Source organism: Procambarus clarkii, chromosome 62 (genome assembly GCF_040958095.1).
Source record: "Procambarus clarkii isolate CNS0578487 chromosome 62, FALCON_Pclarkii_2.0, whole genome shotgun sequence".
NCBI lineage: Eukaryota > Metazoa > Arthropoda > Malacostraca > Decapoda > Cambaridae > Procambarus > Procambarus clarkii.
The window spans coordinates 29,631,892-29,650,875 of record NC_091211.1 but is presented as its reverse complement, the minus strand read 5'-3'; the positions used below and the strand labels follow the sequence as shown (position 1 = coordinate 29,650,875).

At 56.1% G+C, this 18,984-nt stretch overlaps 3 protein-coding genes across 3 annotated transcripts; all 3 read left to right on the top strand.

Moving 5' to 3' along the window:
* The first annotated feature begins 8,270 nt into the window (after positions 1 to 8,270).
* Positions 8,271 to 9,626, top strand: LOC123747944 (foot protein 1 variant 1-like). The gene has a single exon (XM_045730154.2). The coding sequence runs from the start codon at positions 8,271 to 8,273 to the stop codon at positions 9,624 to 9,626; it is 1,356 nt and encodes a 451-aa protein (XP_045586110.2).
* A 2,594-nt stretch (positions 9,627 to 12,220) lies between these two features.
* LOC123747943 (leucine zipper protein 4-like) lies at positions 12,221 to 12,634 on the top strand. The gene has a single exon (XM_045730153.1). The coding sequence runs from the start codon at positions 12,221 to 12,223 to the stop codon at positions 12,632 to 12,634; it is 414 nt and encodes a 137-aa protein (XP_045586109.1).
* A 3,381-nt stretch (positions 12,635 to 16,015) lies between these two features.
* Positions 16,016 to 17,665, top strand: LOC138354387 (uncharacterized). Its single transcript, XM_069308567.1, has one exon. The coding sequence runs from the start codon at positions 16,016 to 16,018 to the stop codon at positions 17,663 to 17,665; it is 1,650 nt and encodes a 549-aa protein (XP_069164668.1).
* The last annotated feature ends 1,319 nt before the right edge of the window (positions 17,666 to 18,984 follow it).

The following is an 18,984-nucleotide window of genomic DNA, read 5'->3' as shown; positions in this document are numbered from 1 at the left end:
AATTTATTACATTATTGTTGTTCCAACTGTTAAAGTGTTCTGTAGGAGTTCATGCTTGAGCAATGATGTTACTGGTATATACAGAACAGTGACATACTTTGGTAATGATGTTACTGGTATATACAGAACAGTGACATACTTTGGTAATGATGTCACTGGTATATACAGAACAGTGACATACTTTGGTAATGATGTTACTGGTATATACAGAACAGTGACATACTTTGGTAATGATGTCAGTTGCGTCAAGAGAACAGTGACAGACTTGAGCAATAATGTCAGTGTCATCACTCTTAGTCTGTCTGCTATCCTTTAGCCAGCAAATAGACCTTACCATTGCGTCTGACACTTGGGTGGGTGAACACACCCCCTCACGGGCCGCGCCAAGCAACAGCTTATTGGACCAGGATATGACGAGTCAGGCGTGGCCTAGGGCCGGCACTAGCGAGTAGTCAACATCCCAGAACCAGTTCCCGGTATACTCCAGGTATACTGATGGTATACTACTGTTATACTGATGATATACTCCAGGTATACTCCATCGTCACAGGAGGGAGGGGAGGGGGGGGGGAGGGTCAACGGATCACACCAGACACAATGATGGAGCGGAGAGGAAGAGTCAAGTTCAGCCCCGCCCTCTAGGCGGGGTGCAGGCAACACACACACACACACACACACACACACACACACACACACACACACACACACACACACACACACACACTCACACTCACTCACTCACTCACACTCACTCACTCACTCACATATACTCATACACATACATATATACATACACACTCTTACTCGCACACTCTTACACACACTCTCTTACACACACACACACACACACACACACACACACACACACACACACACACACACACACACACACACACACAACGACGATTGGATTGGATTCACTCACCTATTGTGTTAGCAGGACGGTAAGATACTTGGAACCCCTGTGGGTAAGGTTGCATTATGGCAATGACTAAAGGTCAGGAAGGGGGTCTAGGTCCAACAGTATTATGATTGAGGAAGAAGATAGGTTTGTGGAGAAGATGATTGGGAAATTTGTAGACAAGAGGGATGTTTGGATAGGTGATCTAATCCAGGGGATTAAAAGTGAAGTCTTTAATAAGATACAGGACGAGGTTCAAAGACTCAAACAAGAGTTTATGGATTATATTCAAGAGGAAATCAGGAAGAGCAGGGTAGAATGGCAAGGAGAAATATCTAGGCTTACTAATGAATTTGGCAGGAATAAGGGAAGCTTGGCAGGGGAAGGGGGAGTAGTAGTAGGTGGAGTAGCGGGTGTGGGAGGGGTGGGGGTCAGCCATTGAGAGGGCCACCAGCATGACCCTGAACTGAGAAAGAGGACAATCATAATCCATGGATTACTTGAAGTCAGGGCACCATCGAGGCAGGAAAGGATGGAGATTGAGGATTTGGAGCTACAGGGGATCTTGAGAGACATGAGAGCCCAGATGGCAGGGAATGAGGTGCAAGTCCACAGACGCATTGGGCCATACAACTGTAACAGGAAACGACCTGTCCTGGTACAGTTCACTAACGAAGAGGCAGTGGATTACATACTGCATCACAAACACTTACTCAGAGGTAGCGAAAATTACTACAACGTATATATTGACAAATTCATGTCGAAGGAGGAGCAGATAGCCCACAGAGCAAGCAAACAACAATACAACTCTTCCCATTTGAGCGTAGCTACACACCCCAATGCTAATCCACCCCATGCTAACCAGCTCACACTTGCTTCTCAGGTCACCCCTTCCCCAAATCAGCCGCCCCTGCTTATCTCCCCAACACATCCCTTGACCCCTCTGACCCCACTGGAGTCAAATTCATCCCACATTCCAAGGACCCCCTCATCACCTCAACCCCCAAAACCCGTCCAGCCCTCATCCCCTCAACCCCCAAAACCCACCCAGCCCTCATCCCCTCAACCCCCAAAACCCATCCAGCCCTCATCCCCTCAACCCCAAGAACCCACCCAGCCCTCATCCCCTCAACACCCAAAGCCTACCCAGCCCTCACCCCTCCTCATCCCCTCTCCTTCCATGTGACCCCCCACCCTTGCGAGGGGGGTGGGAGGTTCCCCCCACCCCCTCTATCCTTCCCCCTCCCAACCTCTCAACCTCTATCTGACTCCCAACCTTACGCTATCTCCCAACCCCTCTATGCCCTCCCTAATCTTCAGACCCAGTATGCCCTTCCTACTCCAGACCTACCTACCCAGGCCCTACCCCAGACCCTCCTACCTACCTTCCTAGAAGCCCAGCCCCCAGTAGCCCCCCAAGCACCCTTCCTGATCTCTTTCACCCCCCGGACCCCCCCAGACACCCCCCGGATCCCCCCGGACATCCCCCGGACCCTCCCCGCCCCCAGTCATCCCCCAGACACCCCCCAGATCCCCCCTGCCCCCAGTCACCCCCCAGACATCCCCCAGATCCCCCCAGACCCCCAGAGAAAGGGAGAACTCTGGTACAAGAGTTTCCATGAAGAATCTCAAGGTTTGGTACACCAATGCTGATGGGGTATCTAATAAAGCAGAAGAGATAAAAGAAAGAGTGAGTGAAGCAGATCCTGACATAGTTGCAATTGTGGAAACTAAAATTAATGACATGATCTCAGATGCAATCTTTCCTGAAGGGTACCAGGTGATACGAAAAGAGAGGACACAGAGACAGGGAGGGGGAGTAGCACTCCTAATAAAGCGGAAATGGAAGTTTGAAGACCTGGGAAATCGAGTTACCAATGAGTGCACAAGCTTCATACATGGAACTTCATACATTGTGATCTTGGTAATCTACAATCCCCCACCAAACAGTAGAAGACCCAGGCAGGAGTATGATGACAACAACAAAGCATGTATAGATGAACTGCAGAAGGCAGCAACACTAGCCCACAGAATGAGAGCGAAGCTGCTGATCATGGGGGACCTAAATCATGGAGAGATAAATTGGGAATCAAGGAATCCCCATGGAGGGGACGAAACGTGGGGAGCAAAATTAGTAGATGTTATAGACAGGAATTTCCTGACACAACATGTGAAGAAAGACACAAGGGAAAGAGGAGGAGATGCACCGAGCCTATTAGACCTGATTTTCACCCAGAATGTAGAAGATATTGAGAATTTAGAGCATGAAATACCTCTAGGGGCCAGTGACCATTGTGTCCTAGTCTTTGACTACATGATGGAATTCAAACTTATGACCATGGGACAAGAGATCTGGGAAAGGAGAGCTGACTACAGGAAAGGGGTCTATATGAAGATAAGGGACTATCTGGGTGAAGTGCAGTGGGAGGAAGAAATTAGAGGAAAAACAGTCCAAGATATGATGGACCTAGTCATACAGAAATGCCAGGAGGCCGAAGAGAGATTTATACCAACGGTAAAGGGAAAAAATAAGAAGGAATATAATAACCCATGGTTTAATAGACAGTGTCAGGAAGCAAAAATGGCCAGCAGGCGGGAGTGGAGGAAGTACAGAAGACAAAGAACAGAGGACAACAGAAGCAGATACAACAGAGCTAGGAACGATTACATTAACATAAGACGAACATCGGAAAGGGACTATGAGAACGATATTGCAATCAAAGCGAAAAAACAACCTAAGTTACTACACAGTCATATAAGAAGAAAAATGTCGGTGAATGACCAAGTGACAAGACTAAGGAAGACAGAGGGGGCATATACTGAAAGTGACAAGGAAATCTGCGAGGCACTGACTGCCAGTTTCCATGGAGTTTTCACTACCGAGCCTGAGCAGCTCCCATTGTTGGAAGGGGTTACCCTAGATGAAAGACTATCAGATATAGAGGTGACAGCAGAGGAGGTAATGGAACAGTTGACAACTCTAGATGCAACTAAAGCAGTTGGACCAGACAAAGTATCACCGTGGATACTAAAAGAAGCAGCACAGGCCCTCAGCGTGCCTCTGGCAATGATCATTAATGAGTCACTTATGTCAGGAGAATTGCCCAGTTGCTGGAAGAAGGCAAATGTCGTGCCGATCTTCAAGAAAGGTGATAGGGAGGAGGCACTTAACTATAGACCTGTATCACTGACAAGCATCCCCTGTAAAATACTGGAAAGAATAATTAGGCTACGACTGGTTGCACACCTGGAGAACATTAGGTTTGTGAACAAACATCAACATGGGTTCTGGACAGGGAAATCGTGCCTAACAAACCTTCTGGAATTCTATGATAAAATAACGAGGATAAGACAGGACAGAGATGGTTGGGCAGACTGCATATTTCTGGACTGCCAAAAAGCCTTTGATACAGTACCGCACATGAGACTGCTGTTCAAGCTCGAGAGGCAGGCGGGGGTGGGGGGAAAGGTCCTAGCATGGATAAGGAACTACCTAACAGGAAGGAGCCAAAGAGTTACGGTAAGGGGCGAGAAGTCGGACTGGCGAACAGTAACAAGTGGAGTACCACAAGGATCGGTGCTGGGACCAATTCTATTTCTTGTATATGTTAACGACATGTTTACAGGCGTAGAGTCCTACATGTCGATGTTTGCGGATGATGCAAAGTTGATGAGAAGAGTTGTGACAGATGAGGATTACAGGATCCTCCAAGAGGACCTGAACAGATTGCAGAGATGGTCAGAGAAATGGCTACTAGAATTCAACACGAGCAAATGTAAAGTTATGGAAATGGGACTAGGAGATAGGAGACCAAAGGGACAGTACACAATGAAGGGGAACAGCCTACCTGTAACGACGCGTGAAAGAGACCTGGGGGTGGACGTAACACCTAATCTATCTCCTGAGGCACATATTAATAGGATAACGACAGCAGCGTACTCTACACTGGCAAAAGTTAGAACATCATTCAGAAACCTAAGTAAGGAGGCATTTAGGGCGCTTTACACTGCCTACGTAAGGCCAGTCTTAGAGTATGCCGCCTCATCATGGAGTCCCCATCTGAAGAAGCATATAATGAAAATGGAAAAGGTTCAGAGGTTTGCAACGAAACTCGTCCCAGAGCTACGAGGGATGGGGTATGAGGAGCGCCTGAGGGAACTGTGCCTTACGACACTAGAAAGAAGAAGGGAGAGGGGGGACATGATAGGAACGTATAAGATACTCAGAGGGATTGACAGAGTGGACATAGACGAAATGTTCACACGGAATAGTAACAGAACGAGGGGACATGGATGGAAGCTAGAAACTCAGACGAGTCACAGAGATGTTAGGAAGTTTTCTTTTAGCGTGAGAGTAGTGGGGAAATGGAATGCACTTCAGGAACAGGTTGTGGAAGCAAATACTATTCATAATTTTAAAACCAGGTATGATAGGGAAATGGGACAGGAGTCATTGCTGTAAACAACCGATGCTCGAAAGGCGGGATCCAAGAGTCAATGCTCGATCCTGCAGACACAACTAGGTAAGTACAACTAGGTGAGTACACACACACATACACACACACACACACACACACACACACACACACACACACACACACACACACACACACACACACACACACACACACACACACACACACACACACTCCGGGCATAGGACCAGATTCACGAAGCAGTTACGCAAGCACTTACGAACCTGTACATCTTTTCTCAATCTTTGGCGGCTTTGTTTACAATTATTAAACAGTTAATGAGCTCCGAAGCACCAGGGGGCTGTTTATAACAATAACAACAGTTGATTGGCAAGTTTTCATGCTTGTAAACTGTTTAATAAATGTAACCAAAGCCATTAAAGATTGAGGAAAAATGTACACGATCGTAAGTGCTTGCGTAACTGCTTCGTGAATCTGGCCCATGGCCACCATCAGGGCCATACACCCAGGGCATGGCCACCATTAGGGCCACACCCAGGGCATGGCCACCATCAGGGCTACACCCAGGGCATGGCCCACCATCAGGGCCACACCCAGGGCATGGCCACCATTAGGGCCACACCCAGGGCATGGCCACCATCAGGGCTACACCCAGGGCATGGCCCACCATCAGGGCCACACCCAGGGCATGGCCACCATCAGGGCTACACCCAGGGCATGGCCACCATTAGGGGCCACACGCAGGGCATGGCCCACCATCAGGGCCACACCCAGGGCATGGCCACCATTAGGGCCACACCCAGGGCATGGCCACCATCAGGGCTACACCCCGGGCATGGCCCACCATCAGGGCCACACCCAGGGCATGGCCCACCATCAGGGCTACACACCCCGGGCATGGCCCACCATCAGGACCACACCCCGGGCATGGCCACCATCAGGGCCACACCCCGGGCATGGCCACCATTAGGGCCACACCCCGGGCATGGCCACCATCAGGGCCACACCCCGGGCATGGCCACCATCAGGGCCACACCCAGGGCATGGCCACCATCAGGGTCGCACCCCGGGCATGGCCACCATCAGGGCCACACCCCGGGCATGGCCACCATTAGGGCCACACCCCGGTCATGGACACCATCAGGGGCCACACCCCGGGCATGGCCACCATAAGGGCCACACCAAGGGCTTGGCCACCATTAGGGCCACACCCCGGTCATGGCCACCATCAGGGCCACACCCTGGGCATGGGGACCATCAGGGCCACACCCCGGGCATGGCCACCATTAGGGCCACCCCGATCATGGTCACCACCAGGGCCACACCCAGGGCATGACCACCATCAGGGCCACACACCCCGGGCATGGCCACCATCAGGGCCACACCCCGGGCATGGCCACAATCAGGATCACACACCCCGGGCATGGCCACCATCAGGGCCACACCCCGGGCATGGCCACCATCAGGGCCACACCCCGGGCATGGCCAGCATCAGGATCACACACCCCGGGCTTGGCCACCATCAGGGCCACACCCCGGGCTTTGCCACCATCAGGGCCACACACTCAGAGCATGGCCACCATGAGGGCCACACCCAGGGCATGTCCACCATCAGGGCCACACCCAGGGCATGGCCACCATCAGGGGCCACACCCAGGGCATGGCCACCATCAGGGGCCACACCCCGGCCATGGCCACCATCAGGGGCCACACCCCGGGCATGGCCACCATCAGGGGCCACACCCCGGCCATGGCCACCATCAGGGGCCACACCCCGGCCATGGCCACCATCAGGGGCCACACCCCGGCCATGGCCACCATCAGGGGCCACACCCCGGGCATGGCCACCATCAGGGGCCACACCCCGGCCATGGCCACCATCAGGGCCACACACTCAGAGCATGGCCACCATGAGGGCCACACCCAGGGCATGGCCACCATCAGGGCCACACCCAGGGCATGGCCACCATCAGGGCCACACCCCGGGCATGGCCACCATCAGGGGCCACACCCAGGGCATGGCCACCATCAGGGGCCACACCCCGGCCATGGCCACCATGAGGGCCACACACTCAGAGCATGGCCACCATGAGGGCCACACCCAGGGCATGGCCACCATCAGGGCCACACCCAGGGCATGGCCACCATCAGGGCCACACCCCGGGCATGGCCACCATCAGGGGCCACACCCAGGGCATGGCCACCATCAGGGGACACACCCCGGCCATGGCCACCATCAGGGGCCACACCCCGGCCATGGCCACCATCAGGGGCCACACCCCGGCCATGGCCACCATCAGGGGCCACACCCCGGCCATGGCCACCATCAGGGGCACACCCAGGGCATGGCCACCATCAGGGTCGCACCCCGGGCATGGCCACCATCAGGGCCACACCCCGGGCATGGCCACCATTAGGGCCACACCCCGGTCATGGCCACCATCAGGGGCCACACCCCGGGCATGGCCACCATAAGGGCTACACCAAGGGCTTGGCCACCATTAGGGCCACACCCCGGTCATGGCCACCATCAGGGCCACACCCTGGGCATGGGCACCATCAGGGCCACACCCCGGGCATGGCCACCATTAGGGCCACCCCCGATCATGGTCACCACCAGGGCCACACCCAGGGCATGACCACCATCAGGGCCACACACCCCGGGCATGGCCACCATCAGGGCCACACCCCGGGCATGGCCACAATCAGGATCACACACCCCGGGCATGGCCACCATCAGGGCCACACCCCGGGCATGGCCACCATCAGGGCCACACCCCGGGCATGGCCAGCATCAGGATCACACACCCCGGGCATGGCCACCATCAGGGCCACACCCCGGGCATTGCCACCATCAGGGCCACACACTCAGAGCATGGCCACCATGAGGGCCACACCCAGGGCATGTCCACCATCAGGGCCACACCCAGGGCATGGCCACCATCAGGGGCCACACCCAGGGCATGGCCACCATCAGGGGCCACACCCCGGCCATGGCCACCATCAGGGGCCACACCCCGGGCATGGCCACCATCAGGGGCCACACCCCGGCCATGGCCACCATCAGGGGCCACACCCCGGCCATGGCCACCATCAGGGGCCACACCCCGGCCATGGCCACCATCAGGGGCCACACCCCGGCCATGGCCACCATCAGGGGCCACACCCCGGCCATGGCCACCATCAGGGGCCACACCCCGGCCATGGCCACCATCAGGGGCCACACCCCGGCCATGGCCACCATCAGGGCCACACACTCAGAGCATGGCCACCATGAGGGGCCACACCCAGGGCATGGCCACCATCAGGGCCACACCCAGGGCATGGCCACCATCAGGGCCACACCCCGGGCATGGCCACCATCAGGGGCCACACCCAGGGCATGGCCACCATCAGGGGCCACACCCCGGCCATGGCCACCATCAGGGCCACACACTCAGAGCATGGCCACCATGAGGGCCACACCCAGGGCATGGCCACCATCAGGGCCACACCCAGGGCATGGCCACCATCAGGGCCACACCCCGGGCATGGCCACCATCAGGGGCCACACCCAGGGCATGGCCACCATCAGGGGCCACACCCCGGCCATGGCCACCATCAGGGGCCACACCCCGGCCATGGCCACCATCAGGGGCCACACCCCGGCCATGGCCACCATCAGGGGCCACACCCCGGCCATGGCCACCATCAGGGGCCACACCCCTGCCATGGCCACCATCAGGGGCCACACCCCGGCCATGGCCACCATCAGTGCCACACACTCAGAGCATGGCCACCATCAGGGGCCACACCCAGGGCATGGCCACCATCAGGGGCCACACCCCGGGCATGGCCACCATCAGGGGCCACACCCAGGGCATGGCCACCATCAGGGGCCACACCCCGGCCATGGCCACCATCAGGGGCCACACCCCGGCCATGGCCACCATCAGGGGCCACACCCCGGCCATGGCCACCATCAGGGGCCACACCCCGGCCATGGCCACCATCAGGGGCCACACCCCTGCCATGGCCACCATCAGGGGCCACACCCCGGCCATGGCCACCATCAGTGCCACACACTCAGAGCATGGCCACCATCAGGGGCCACACCCAGGGCATGGCCACCATCAGGGGCCACACCCCGGCCATGGCCACCATCAGGGGCCACACCCCGGCCATGGCCACCATCAGGGGCCACACCCCGGCCATGGCCACCATCAGGGGCCACACCCCGGGCATGGCCACCATCAGGGGCCACACCCCGGCCATGGCCACCATCAGGGGCCACAATGGTGTCACAATAAAAGCTCTGCTGATAATAGCTGGTTATTTAGACCAGGTAAAAATCACCGATGGGTTAGCCGTCTTCCCCCAACTTTAATTGACGCGGAAAGTTTTCCTGTGGAGCGGGGACCAGCTCCCAGGCCCCGCCGCATACTGGGGACACTCGCCTCTACAGGCCCCGCCGCATACTGGGGACACTCGCCTCTACAGGCCCCGCCGCATACTGGGGACACTCGCCTCTACAGGCCCCGCCGCATACTGGGGACACTCGCCTCTACAGGCCCCGCCGCATACTGGGGACACTCGCCTCTACAGGCCCCGCCGCATACTGGGGACACTCGCCTCTACAGGCCCCGCCGCATACTGGGGACACTCGCCTCTACAGGCCCCGCCGCATACTGGGGACACTCGCCTCTACAGGCCCCGCCGCATACTGGGGACACTCGCCTCTACAGGCCCCGCCGCATACTGGGGACACTCGCCTGTACAGGCCCCGCCGCATACTGGGGACACTCGCCTCTACAGGCCCCGCCGCATACTGGGGACACTCGCCTCTACAGGCCCCGCCGCATACTGGGGACACTCGCCTGTACAGGCCCCGCCGCATACTGGGGACACTCGCCTCTACAGGCCCCGCCGCATACTTGGGACACTCGCCTCTACAGGCCCCGCCGCATACTGGAGACACTCGCCTCTACAGGCCCCGCCGCATACTGGGGACACTCGCCTCTACAGGCCCCGCCGCATACTGGGGACACTCGCCTGTACAGGCCCCGCCGCATACTGGGGACACTCGCCTGTACAGGCCCCGCCGCATACTGGGGACACTCGCCTCTACAGGCCCCGCCGCATACTGGGGACACTCGCCTCTACAGGCCCCGCCGCATACTGGGGACACTCGCCTGTACAGGCCCCGCCGCATACTGGGGACACTCGCCTGTACAGGCCCCGCCGCATACTGGGGACACTCGCCTCTACAGGCCCCGCCGCATACTGAGGACACTCGCCTGTACAGGCCCCGCCGCATACTGGGGACACTCGCCTCTACAGGCGCCGCCGCATACTGGGGACTCTCGCCTGTACAGGCCCCGCCGCATTCTGGGGACACTCGCCTGTACAGGCCCGCCGCATACTGGGGACACTCGCCTGTACAGGCCCCGCCGCATACTGGGGACACTCGCCTGTACAGGCCCCGCCGCATACTGGGGACACTCGCCTCTACAGGCCCCGCCGCATACTGGGGACACTCGCCTGTACAAGCCCCGCCGCATACTGGGGACACTCGCCTCTACAGGCCCCGCCGCATACTGAGGACACTCGCCTCTACAGGCCCCGCCGCATACTGGGGACACTCGCCTCTACAGGCCCCGCCGCATACTGGGGACACTCGCCTCTACAGGCCCCGCCGCATACTGGGGACACTCGCCTGTACAGGCCCCGCCGCATACTGGGAACACTCGCCTGTACAGGCCCCGCCGCATACTGGGGACACTCGCCTCTACAGGCCCCGCCGCATACTGGGGACACTCGCCTCTACAGGCCCCGCCGCATACTGGGGACACTCGCCTGTACAGGCCCCGCCGCATACTGGAGACACTCGTCTCTACAGGCCCCGCCGCATACTGGGGACACTCGCCTCTACAGGCCCCGCCGCATACTGGGGACACTCGCCTCTACAGGCCCCGCCGCATACTGGGGACACTCGCCTCTACAGGCCCCGCCGCATACTGGGGACACTCGCCTCTACAGGCCCCGCCGCATACTGGGGACATTCGCCTCAACAGGACTCGCCGCATACTGGGGACACTCGCCTCTACAGGACCCGCCGCATACTGGGGACACTCGCCTCTACAGGACCCGCCGCATACTGGGGACACTCGCCTCTACAGGCCCCGCCGCATACTGGGAACACTCGCCTCTACAGGACAGGCCACATCAACATGCTGAACGCGGCCACATCAACATAGTGAACGCGGCCACATCGACATACTGAACGCGGCCACATCAACATAGTGAACGCGGCCACATCAACATACTGAACGCGGCCACATCAACATACTGAACGCGGCCACATCAACATACTGAACGCGGCCACATCAACATACTGAACGCGGCCACATCAACATAGTGAACGCGGCCACACCAACATGCTGAACGCGGCCACATCAACATGCTGAACGCGGCCACATCAACATACTGAACGCGGCCACATCAACATACTGAACGCGGCCACATCAACATGCTGAACGCGCCCACATCAACATGCTGAACGCGGCCACATCAACATACTGAACGCGGCCACATCAACATACTAAACGCGGCCACATCAACATACTGAACGCGGCCACATCAACATACTGAACGCGGCCACATCAACATACTAAACGCGGCCACATCAACATACTGAACGCGGCCACATCAACATACTGAACGCGGCCACATCAACATACTGAACGCGGCCACATCAACATGCTGAGTGCATGATACAACTTTTATCTTAAGTAAGAGCCAACGTTGAACACAAAACGTGATCAAAGAGTTGAGCCAAGTTTTATATGTATGCATAAAGGCGCAGTTCTTCTGAAGCCTCAACATAAAGAGCCCGGCCGAGGCCATGTTGTGGAGCGGCCATGAGAGCCGCCAAGACGGCCTTGAGAGCCGCCAAGACGGCCATGAGGGCCGCAAAGACGGCCATGAGAGCCGCCAAGACGGCCATGAGAGCCGCCTAGACGGCCATGAGAGCCGCCTAGACGGCCATGAGAGCCGCCAAGACGGCCATGAGAGCCGCCAAGACGGCCATGAGAGCCGCCAAGACGGCCATGAGAGCCGCCTAGACGGCCATGAGAGCCGCCAAGACGGCCATGAGGGCCGCAAGGACGGCCATGAGGGCCGCCAAGACGGCCATGAGAGCCGCCAAGACGGCCATGAGAACCACCAAGACGGCCATGAGAGCCGCCAAGACGGCCATGAGAGCCGCCAAGACGGCCATAAGGGCCACTACACCTCACAAGACGATGTGAGTACTTAAATCTTACAAGTATCAAGCAAGAGGAATCCTCGCGGTGTCTGGATCCCAACTGGAGGAAAAGTTAGAAACGAACAAGACACACACCCAAGGATGTCACCATCTTGGGTGTAGATCAAGAGTAACGAACAAGACACACACCCAAGGATGTCACCATCTTGGGTGTAGATCAAGAGTAACGAACAAGACATACACCCAAGGATGTCACCATCATGGGTGTAGATCAAGAGTAACGAGCAAGACACACACCCAAGGATGTCACCATCTTGGGTGTAGATCAAGAGTAACGAACAAGACACACACCCAAGGATGTCACCATCATGGGTGTAGATCAAGAGTAACGAACAAGACACACACCCAAGGATGCCACCATCATGGGTGTAGATCAAGAGTAACGAACAAGACACACACCCAAGGATGCCACCATAGTGGGTGTAGATCAAGAGTAACGAACAAGACATACACCCAAGGATGCCACCATCATGGGTGTAGATCAAGAGTAACGAACAAGACACACACCCAAGGATGCCACCATCATGGGTGTAGATCAAGAGTAACGAACAAGACACACACCCAAGGATGCCACCATCATGGGTGTAGATCAAGAGTAACGAACAAGACATACACCCAAGGATGCCACCATCATGGGTGTAGATCAAGAGTAACGAACAAGACACACACCCAAGGATGCCACCATCATGGGTGTAGATCAAGAGTAACGAACAAGACACACACCCAAGGATGCCACCATCATGGGTGTAGATCAAGAGTAACGAACAAGACACACACCCAAGGATGCCACCATCATGGGTGTAGATCAAGAGTAACGAACAAGACACACACCCAAGGATGCCACCATCATGGGTGTAGATCAAGAGTAACGAACAAGACACACACCCAAGGATGCCACCATCATGGGTGTAGATCAAGAGTAACGAACAAGACACACACCCAAGGATGCCACCATCATGGGTGTAGATCAAGAGTAACGAACAAGACATACACCCAAGGATGCCACCATAGTGGGTGTAGATCAAGAGTAACGAACAAGACACACACCCAAGGATGTCACCATCTTGGGTGTAGATCAAGAGTAACGAACAAGACACACACCCAAGGATGTCACCATCATGGGTGTAGATCAAGAGTAACGAACAAGACACACACCCAAGGATGCCACCATCATGGGTGTAGATCAAGAGTAACGAACAAGACATACACCCAAGGATGCCACCATAGTGGGTGTAGATCAAGAGTAACGAACAAGACACACACCCAAGGATGTCACCATCTTGGGTGTAGATCAAGAGTAACGAACAAGACACACACCCAAGGATGTCACCATCATGGGTGTAGATCAAGAGTAACGAACAAGACACACACCCAAGGATGCCACCATCATGGGTGTAGATCAAGAACACTGTTATTGTGGCGGCGGCGGCGAGGCTAGCGCGTCTACCATACTTCAACACTACCATCTTCAAGAAAGAACACAGGGGACCGATATTGTAGAATGTAGCAAGATAAATAAACATTTGAAGGCATATATAAGGGAACGTAACAGTCACTCTCGTCCCGTGGGCTGTGTTGACGATCTATAAGTTGCTCTAGTGGACGCCATCACAGGCTCGTCCTTTGTGCTTAACAGCGTGAGGCTTGTTAACTCTGCGTGCACCCGCTTCGACTCCCTCGGTATAGTTAGGGTGGTGATGGGCCTAGTGATTGGCCACCATTCCTTCCCTCAGTCCTCATATCCCAGCTCTACGTCCTCATATCCCAGCTCCTCGTCCTCATATCCCAGCTCCTCGTCCTCATATCCCAGCTGCTCGTCTTCATATCCCAGCTACTCGTCCTCATATCCCAGCTCTACGTCCTCATATCCCAGCTCCTCGTCCTCATATCCCAGCTCCTCGTCCTCATATCCCAGCTCCTCGTCCTCATATCCCAGCTCCACGTCCTCATATCCCAGCTCCTCGTCCTCATATCCCAGCTCCACGTCCTCATATTACAGCTGCGCGTCCTCATATCCCAGCTCCACGTCCTCATATCCCAGCTCCTCGTCCTCATATCCCAGCTCCACGTCCTCATATTACAGCTCCACGTCCTCATATCTTAGCTCCTCGTCCTCATATCCCAGCTCCACGTCCTCATATCCCAGCTGCTCGTCCTCATATTCCAGCTCCTCGTCCTCATATCCCAGCTCCACGTCCTCATATTCCAGCTTTGCCCCCTTATATCCCAGCTCCGCGTCCTCATATCCCAGCTCCTCGTCCTCATATCCCAGCTGCTCGTCCTCATATCCCCGCTCCTCGTCCTCATATCCCAGCTCCACGTCCTCATATTCCAGCTCCTCGTTCTCATATCCCAGCTCCTCGTCCTCATATCCCAGTTCCTCGTCCTCAAATCCCAGCTCTTCCCCCTCATATCCCAGCTCCTCGTCCTCATATCCCAGCTCCTCGTCCTCATATCCCAGCTCCTCGTCCTCATATCCCAGCTCCACGTCCTCATATCCCAGCTCCGCGTCCTCATATCCCAGCTCTTCCCCCTCATATCCCAGCTCCGCGTCCTCATATCCCAGCTCTGCCCCCTCATATCCCAGCTCCTCGTCCTCATATCTTGATAAATGGCAAGGTTGTGTGTTGTTCCACAAGAAGCTGGACTTCAGCCGACGCCACTGGCGGAAGGGGTCTCCGTGGTGGGACTGTAGAAGACCACACACTCCCTGGAGTCCGTCACGAGTCCATCCCGCTAAACTAACGGATTATTGATATATATTTCTGAGGGCAATATGCGAGGCCCCGCAGCAAGACCCCGCGTCTGTTACAACAATATCAACAACGCAACGCGGTATTATTTTCAACCACAAACCGGCCGGTGACTAGCCGGACGGAGCTTGACACAACACATAAGGAACAATACCAGTATGGATTAGTGAACACTGGACGAGAGGTAATTCCCGGTATTATTTAAAGGGATCGATGGCCATTATGAGTATGAAAACTGCATGTCAACCCCGCCATGGAGAATCAATGACTGCTCTTGCACAATACAATACTGAAGTGGTGAGAATCAATGCGTAATTACAGTCGTTATATCAGTATGTTGAGGGGAATCTACGGACGCCTTAACGATACGTCGGGACCTCTAATTGTCGTCGTAAAATACGAGGCGTTATTGGTTTAGTTGATTGGTCTCTTAGACCACCTCACGCCCCTTCCTCACTCTCCCCCCCCCCCCACCCCCCCCACCCCCGCGCCTCCCATATACTACGTCGCTTTTTGAAGGAATTAATCGCGTTAAAATGCGACGCATTTGTAAAAACTAAAGCACCGTAATTATTGACGTTTCGAAAAAAAGTTGATTTTTTTTTTTACGGAGAAAGACATGGGGGAGAAAGACTTGGTGAGCCGGCTAGGACACTATCTCCCACATGGCCAGACCACGCCAACATCACCCACATGGCCAGACCTCGCCAACATCACCCACATGACCAGACCACGCCAACATCACCCACATGGCCAGACCACGCCAACATCACCCACATGGCCAGACCACGCCAACATCACCCACATGGCCAGACCACGCCAACATCACCCACATGGCCAGACCACGCCAACATCACCCACATGGCCAGACCACGCCAACATCACCCACATGGCCAGACCACGCCAACATCACCCACATGGCCAGACCACGCCAACATCACCCACATGGCCAGACCACGCCAACATCTCCCACATGGCCAGACCTCGCCAACATCACCCACATGGCCAGACCACGCCAACATCACCCACATGGCCAGACCACGCCAACATCACCCACATGGCATCAATCACAAACAAATACATAACAATCTTCAATTATTGTAAAAGTGACTTTATATATGCGTCACAGTACACTGCGTCACAGTACACTGCGTCACAGTACGCTGCGTCACAGTACACTGCGTCACAGTACACTGCGTCACAGTACACTGCGTCACAGTTCACTGCGTCACAGTACACTGCGTCACAGTTCACTGCGTCACAGTACACTGCGTCACAGTACACACTGCGTCACAGTACACTGCGTCACAGTACACACTGCGTCACAGTACACTGCGTCACAGTTCACTGCGTCACAGTACACACTGCGTCACAGTACACTGCGTCACAGTTCCCTGCGTCACAGTACACACTGCGTCACAGTACACTGCGTCACAGTACACTGCGTCACAGTACACTGCGTCACAGTTCAATGCGTCACAGTACACACTGCGTCACAGTACACACTGCGTCACAGTACACACTGCGTCACAGTTCACTGCGTCACAGTTCACTGCGTCACAGTACACACTGCGTCACAGTACACTGCGTCACAGTTCACTGCGTCACAGTACACACTGCGTCACAGTACACTGCGTTACAGTTCACTGCGTCACAGTTCACTGCGTCACAGTACACGGCGTTACAGTACACTGCGTCACAGTTCACTGCGTCACAGTACACACTGCGTCACAGTTCCCTGCGTCACAGTACACACTGCGTCATAGTACACTGCGTCACAGTTCCCTGCGTCACAGTACACACTGCGTCACAGTACACACTGAGTTACAGTTCACTGCGTCACAGTACACACTGCGTCACAGTACACTGCGTCACAGTACACACTGCGTCACAGTACACACTGCGTCACAGTTCACTGCGTCACAGTACACACTGCGTCACAGTTCACTGCGTCACAGTACACACTGCGTCACAGTACACTGCGTCACAGTTCCCTGCGTCACAGTACACACTGCGTCACAGTACACTGCGTCACAGTTCACTGCGTCACAGTACACACTGCGTCATAGTTCACTGCGTCACAGTTCACTGCGTCACAGTACACACTGCGTCACAGTACACACTGCGTCACAGTACACACTGCGTCACAGTACACACTGCGTCACAGTACACTGCGTCACAGTACACACTGCGTCATAGTTCACTGCGTCACAGTACACTGCGTCATGGTACACTGCATAATAGTACACTGGGTCATTTATATATCTAGTGTGGACTGCGTCATAGTACATAGTACAAAGGCAAAACTGCGTCATATATATATGACTTAGTTTTGCCTTTGACGCAGATGATGTCTACAATGGGATCAAAGAGGAGCACAGCTTGCTGGCACCAAGAGTCGAGTAGGTCAAGCAGCTTTGTACTCCCGCCGTGGGAGAGTGTGAACGATTAAATGTGGCTACTCCCAGGTGTGTGAGGGCTGCCACATGGGGCTACTCCCAGGTGTGTGAGGGCTGCCACATGGGGCAACTCTCAGGTGTGTGAAGGCTGCCACATGGGGCAACTCCCAGGTGTGTGAAGGCTGCCACATGGGGCTACTCCCAGGTGTGTGAGGGGCTGTCACTAGGGGCTACTCCCAGGTGTGTGAAGGCTGCCACATGGGGCTACTCCCAGGTGTGTGAGGGCTGCCACATGGGGCTATTCCCAGGTGTGTGAGGGCTGCCACATGGGGCTACTCCCAGGTGTGTGAGGGCTGCCACATGGGGCTACTCCCAGGTGTGTGAGGGCTGCCACATGGGGCTACTCCCAGGTGTGTGAAGGCTGCCACATGGGGCTACTCCCAGGTGTGTGGGGGCTGCCACTAGGGGCTACTCCCAGGTGTGTGGGGGCTGCCACATGGGGCTACTCCCAGGTGTGTGAAGGCTGCCACATGGGGCTACTCCCAGGTGTGTGGGGGCTGCCACACAAGGCTACTCCCAGGTGTGTGAGGGCTGCCACATGGGGCTACTCCCAGGTGTGTGGGGACTGCCACTAGGGGCTACTCCCAGGTGTGTGGGGGCTGCCACATGGGGCTACTCCCAGGTGTGTGAGGGCTGCCACATGGGGCTACTCCCAGGTGTGTGGGGGCTGCTACATGGGGCTACTCCCAGGTGTGTGGGGGCTGCTACATGGGGCTACTCCTAGGTGTGTGAGGGCTGCCACATGGTGCTACTCCCAGGTGTGTGAGGGCTGCCACTAGGGGTTACTCCCAGGTGTGTGAGGGCTGCCACATGGGGCTACTCCCAGGTGTGTGAGGGCTGCCATATGGGGCTACTCCCAGGTGTGTGAGGGCTGCCACATGGGGCTACTCCTAGGTGTGTGAGGGCTGCCACACAAGGCTACTCCCAGGTGTGTGAGGGCTGCCACATGGGGCTACTCCCAGGTGTGTGAGGGCTGCCATATGGGGCTACTCCCAGGTGTGTGAGGGCTGCCACATGGGGCTACTCCCAGATGTGTGAGGGCTGCCACATGGGGCTACTCCCAGGTGTGTGAAGGCTGCCACATGGGGCTACTCCCAGGTGTGTGAGGGCTGCCACATGGGGCTACTCC

Excerpts from the sequence above, each read along its gene's own strand:
- LOC123747944 (XM_045730154.2), top strand. The coding sequence starts at position 8,271 with ATGGCCACCATCAGGGGCCACACCCAGGGCATGGCCACCATCAGGGGC.
- LOC123747943 (XM_045730153.1), top strand. The coding sequence starts at position 12,221 with ATGTTGTGGAGCGGCCATGAGAGCCGCCAAGACGGCCTTGAGAGCCGC.
- LOC138354387 (XM_069308567.1), top strand. The coding sequence starts at position 16,016 with ATGGGGGAGAAAGACTTGGTGAGCCGGCTAGGACACTATCTCCCACAT.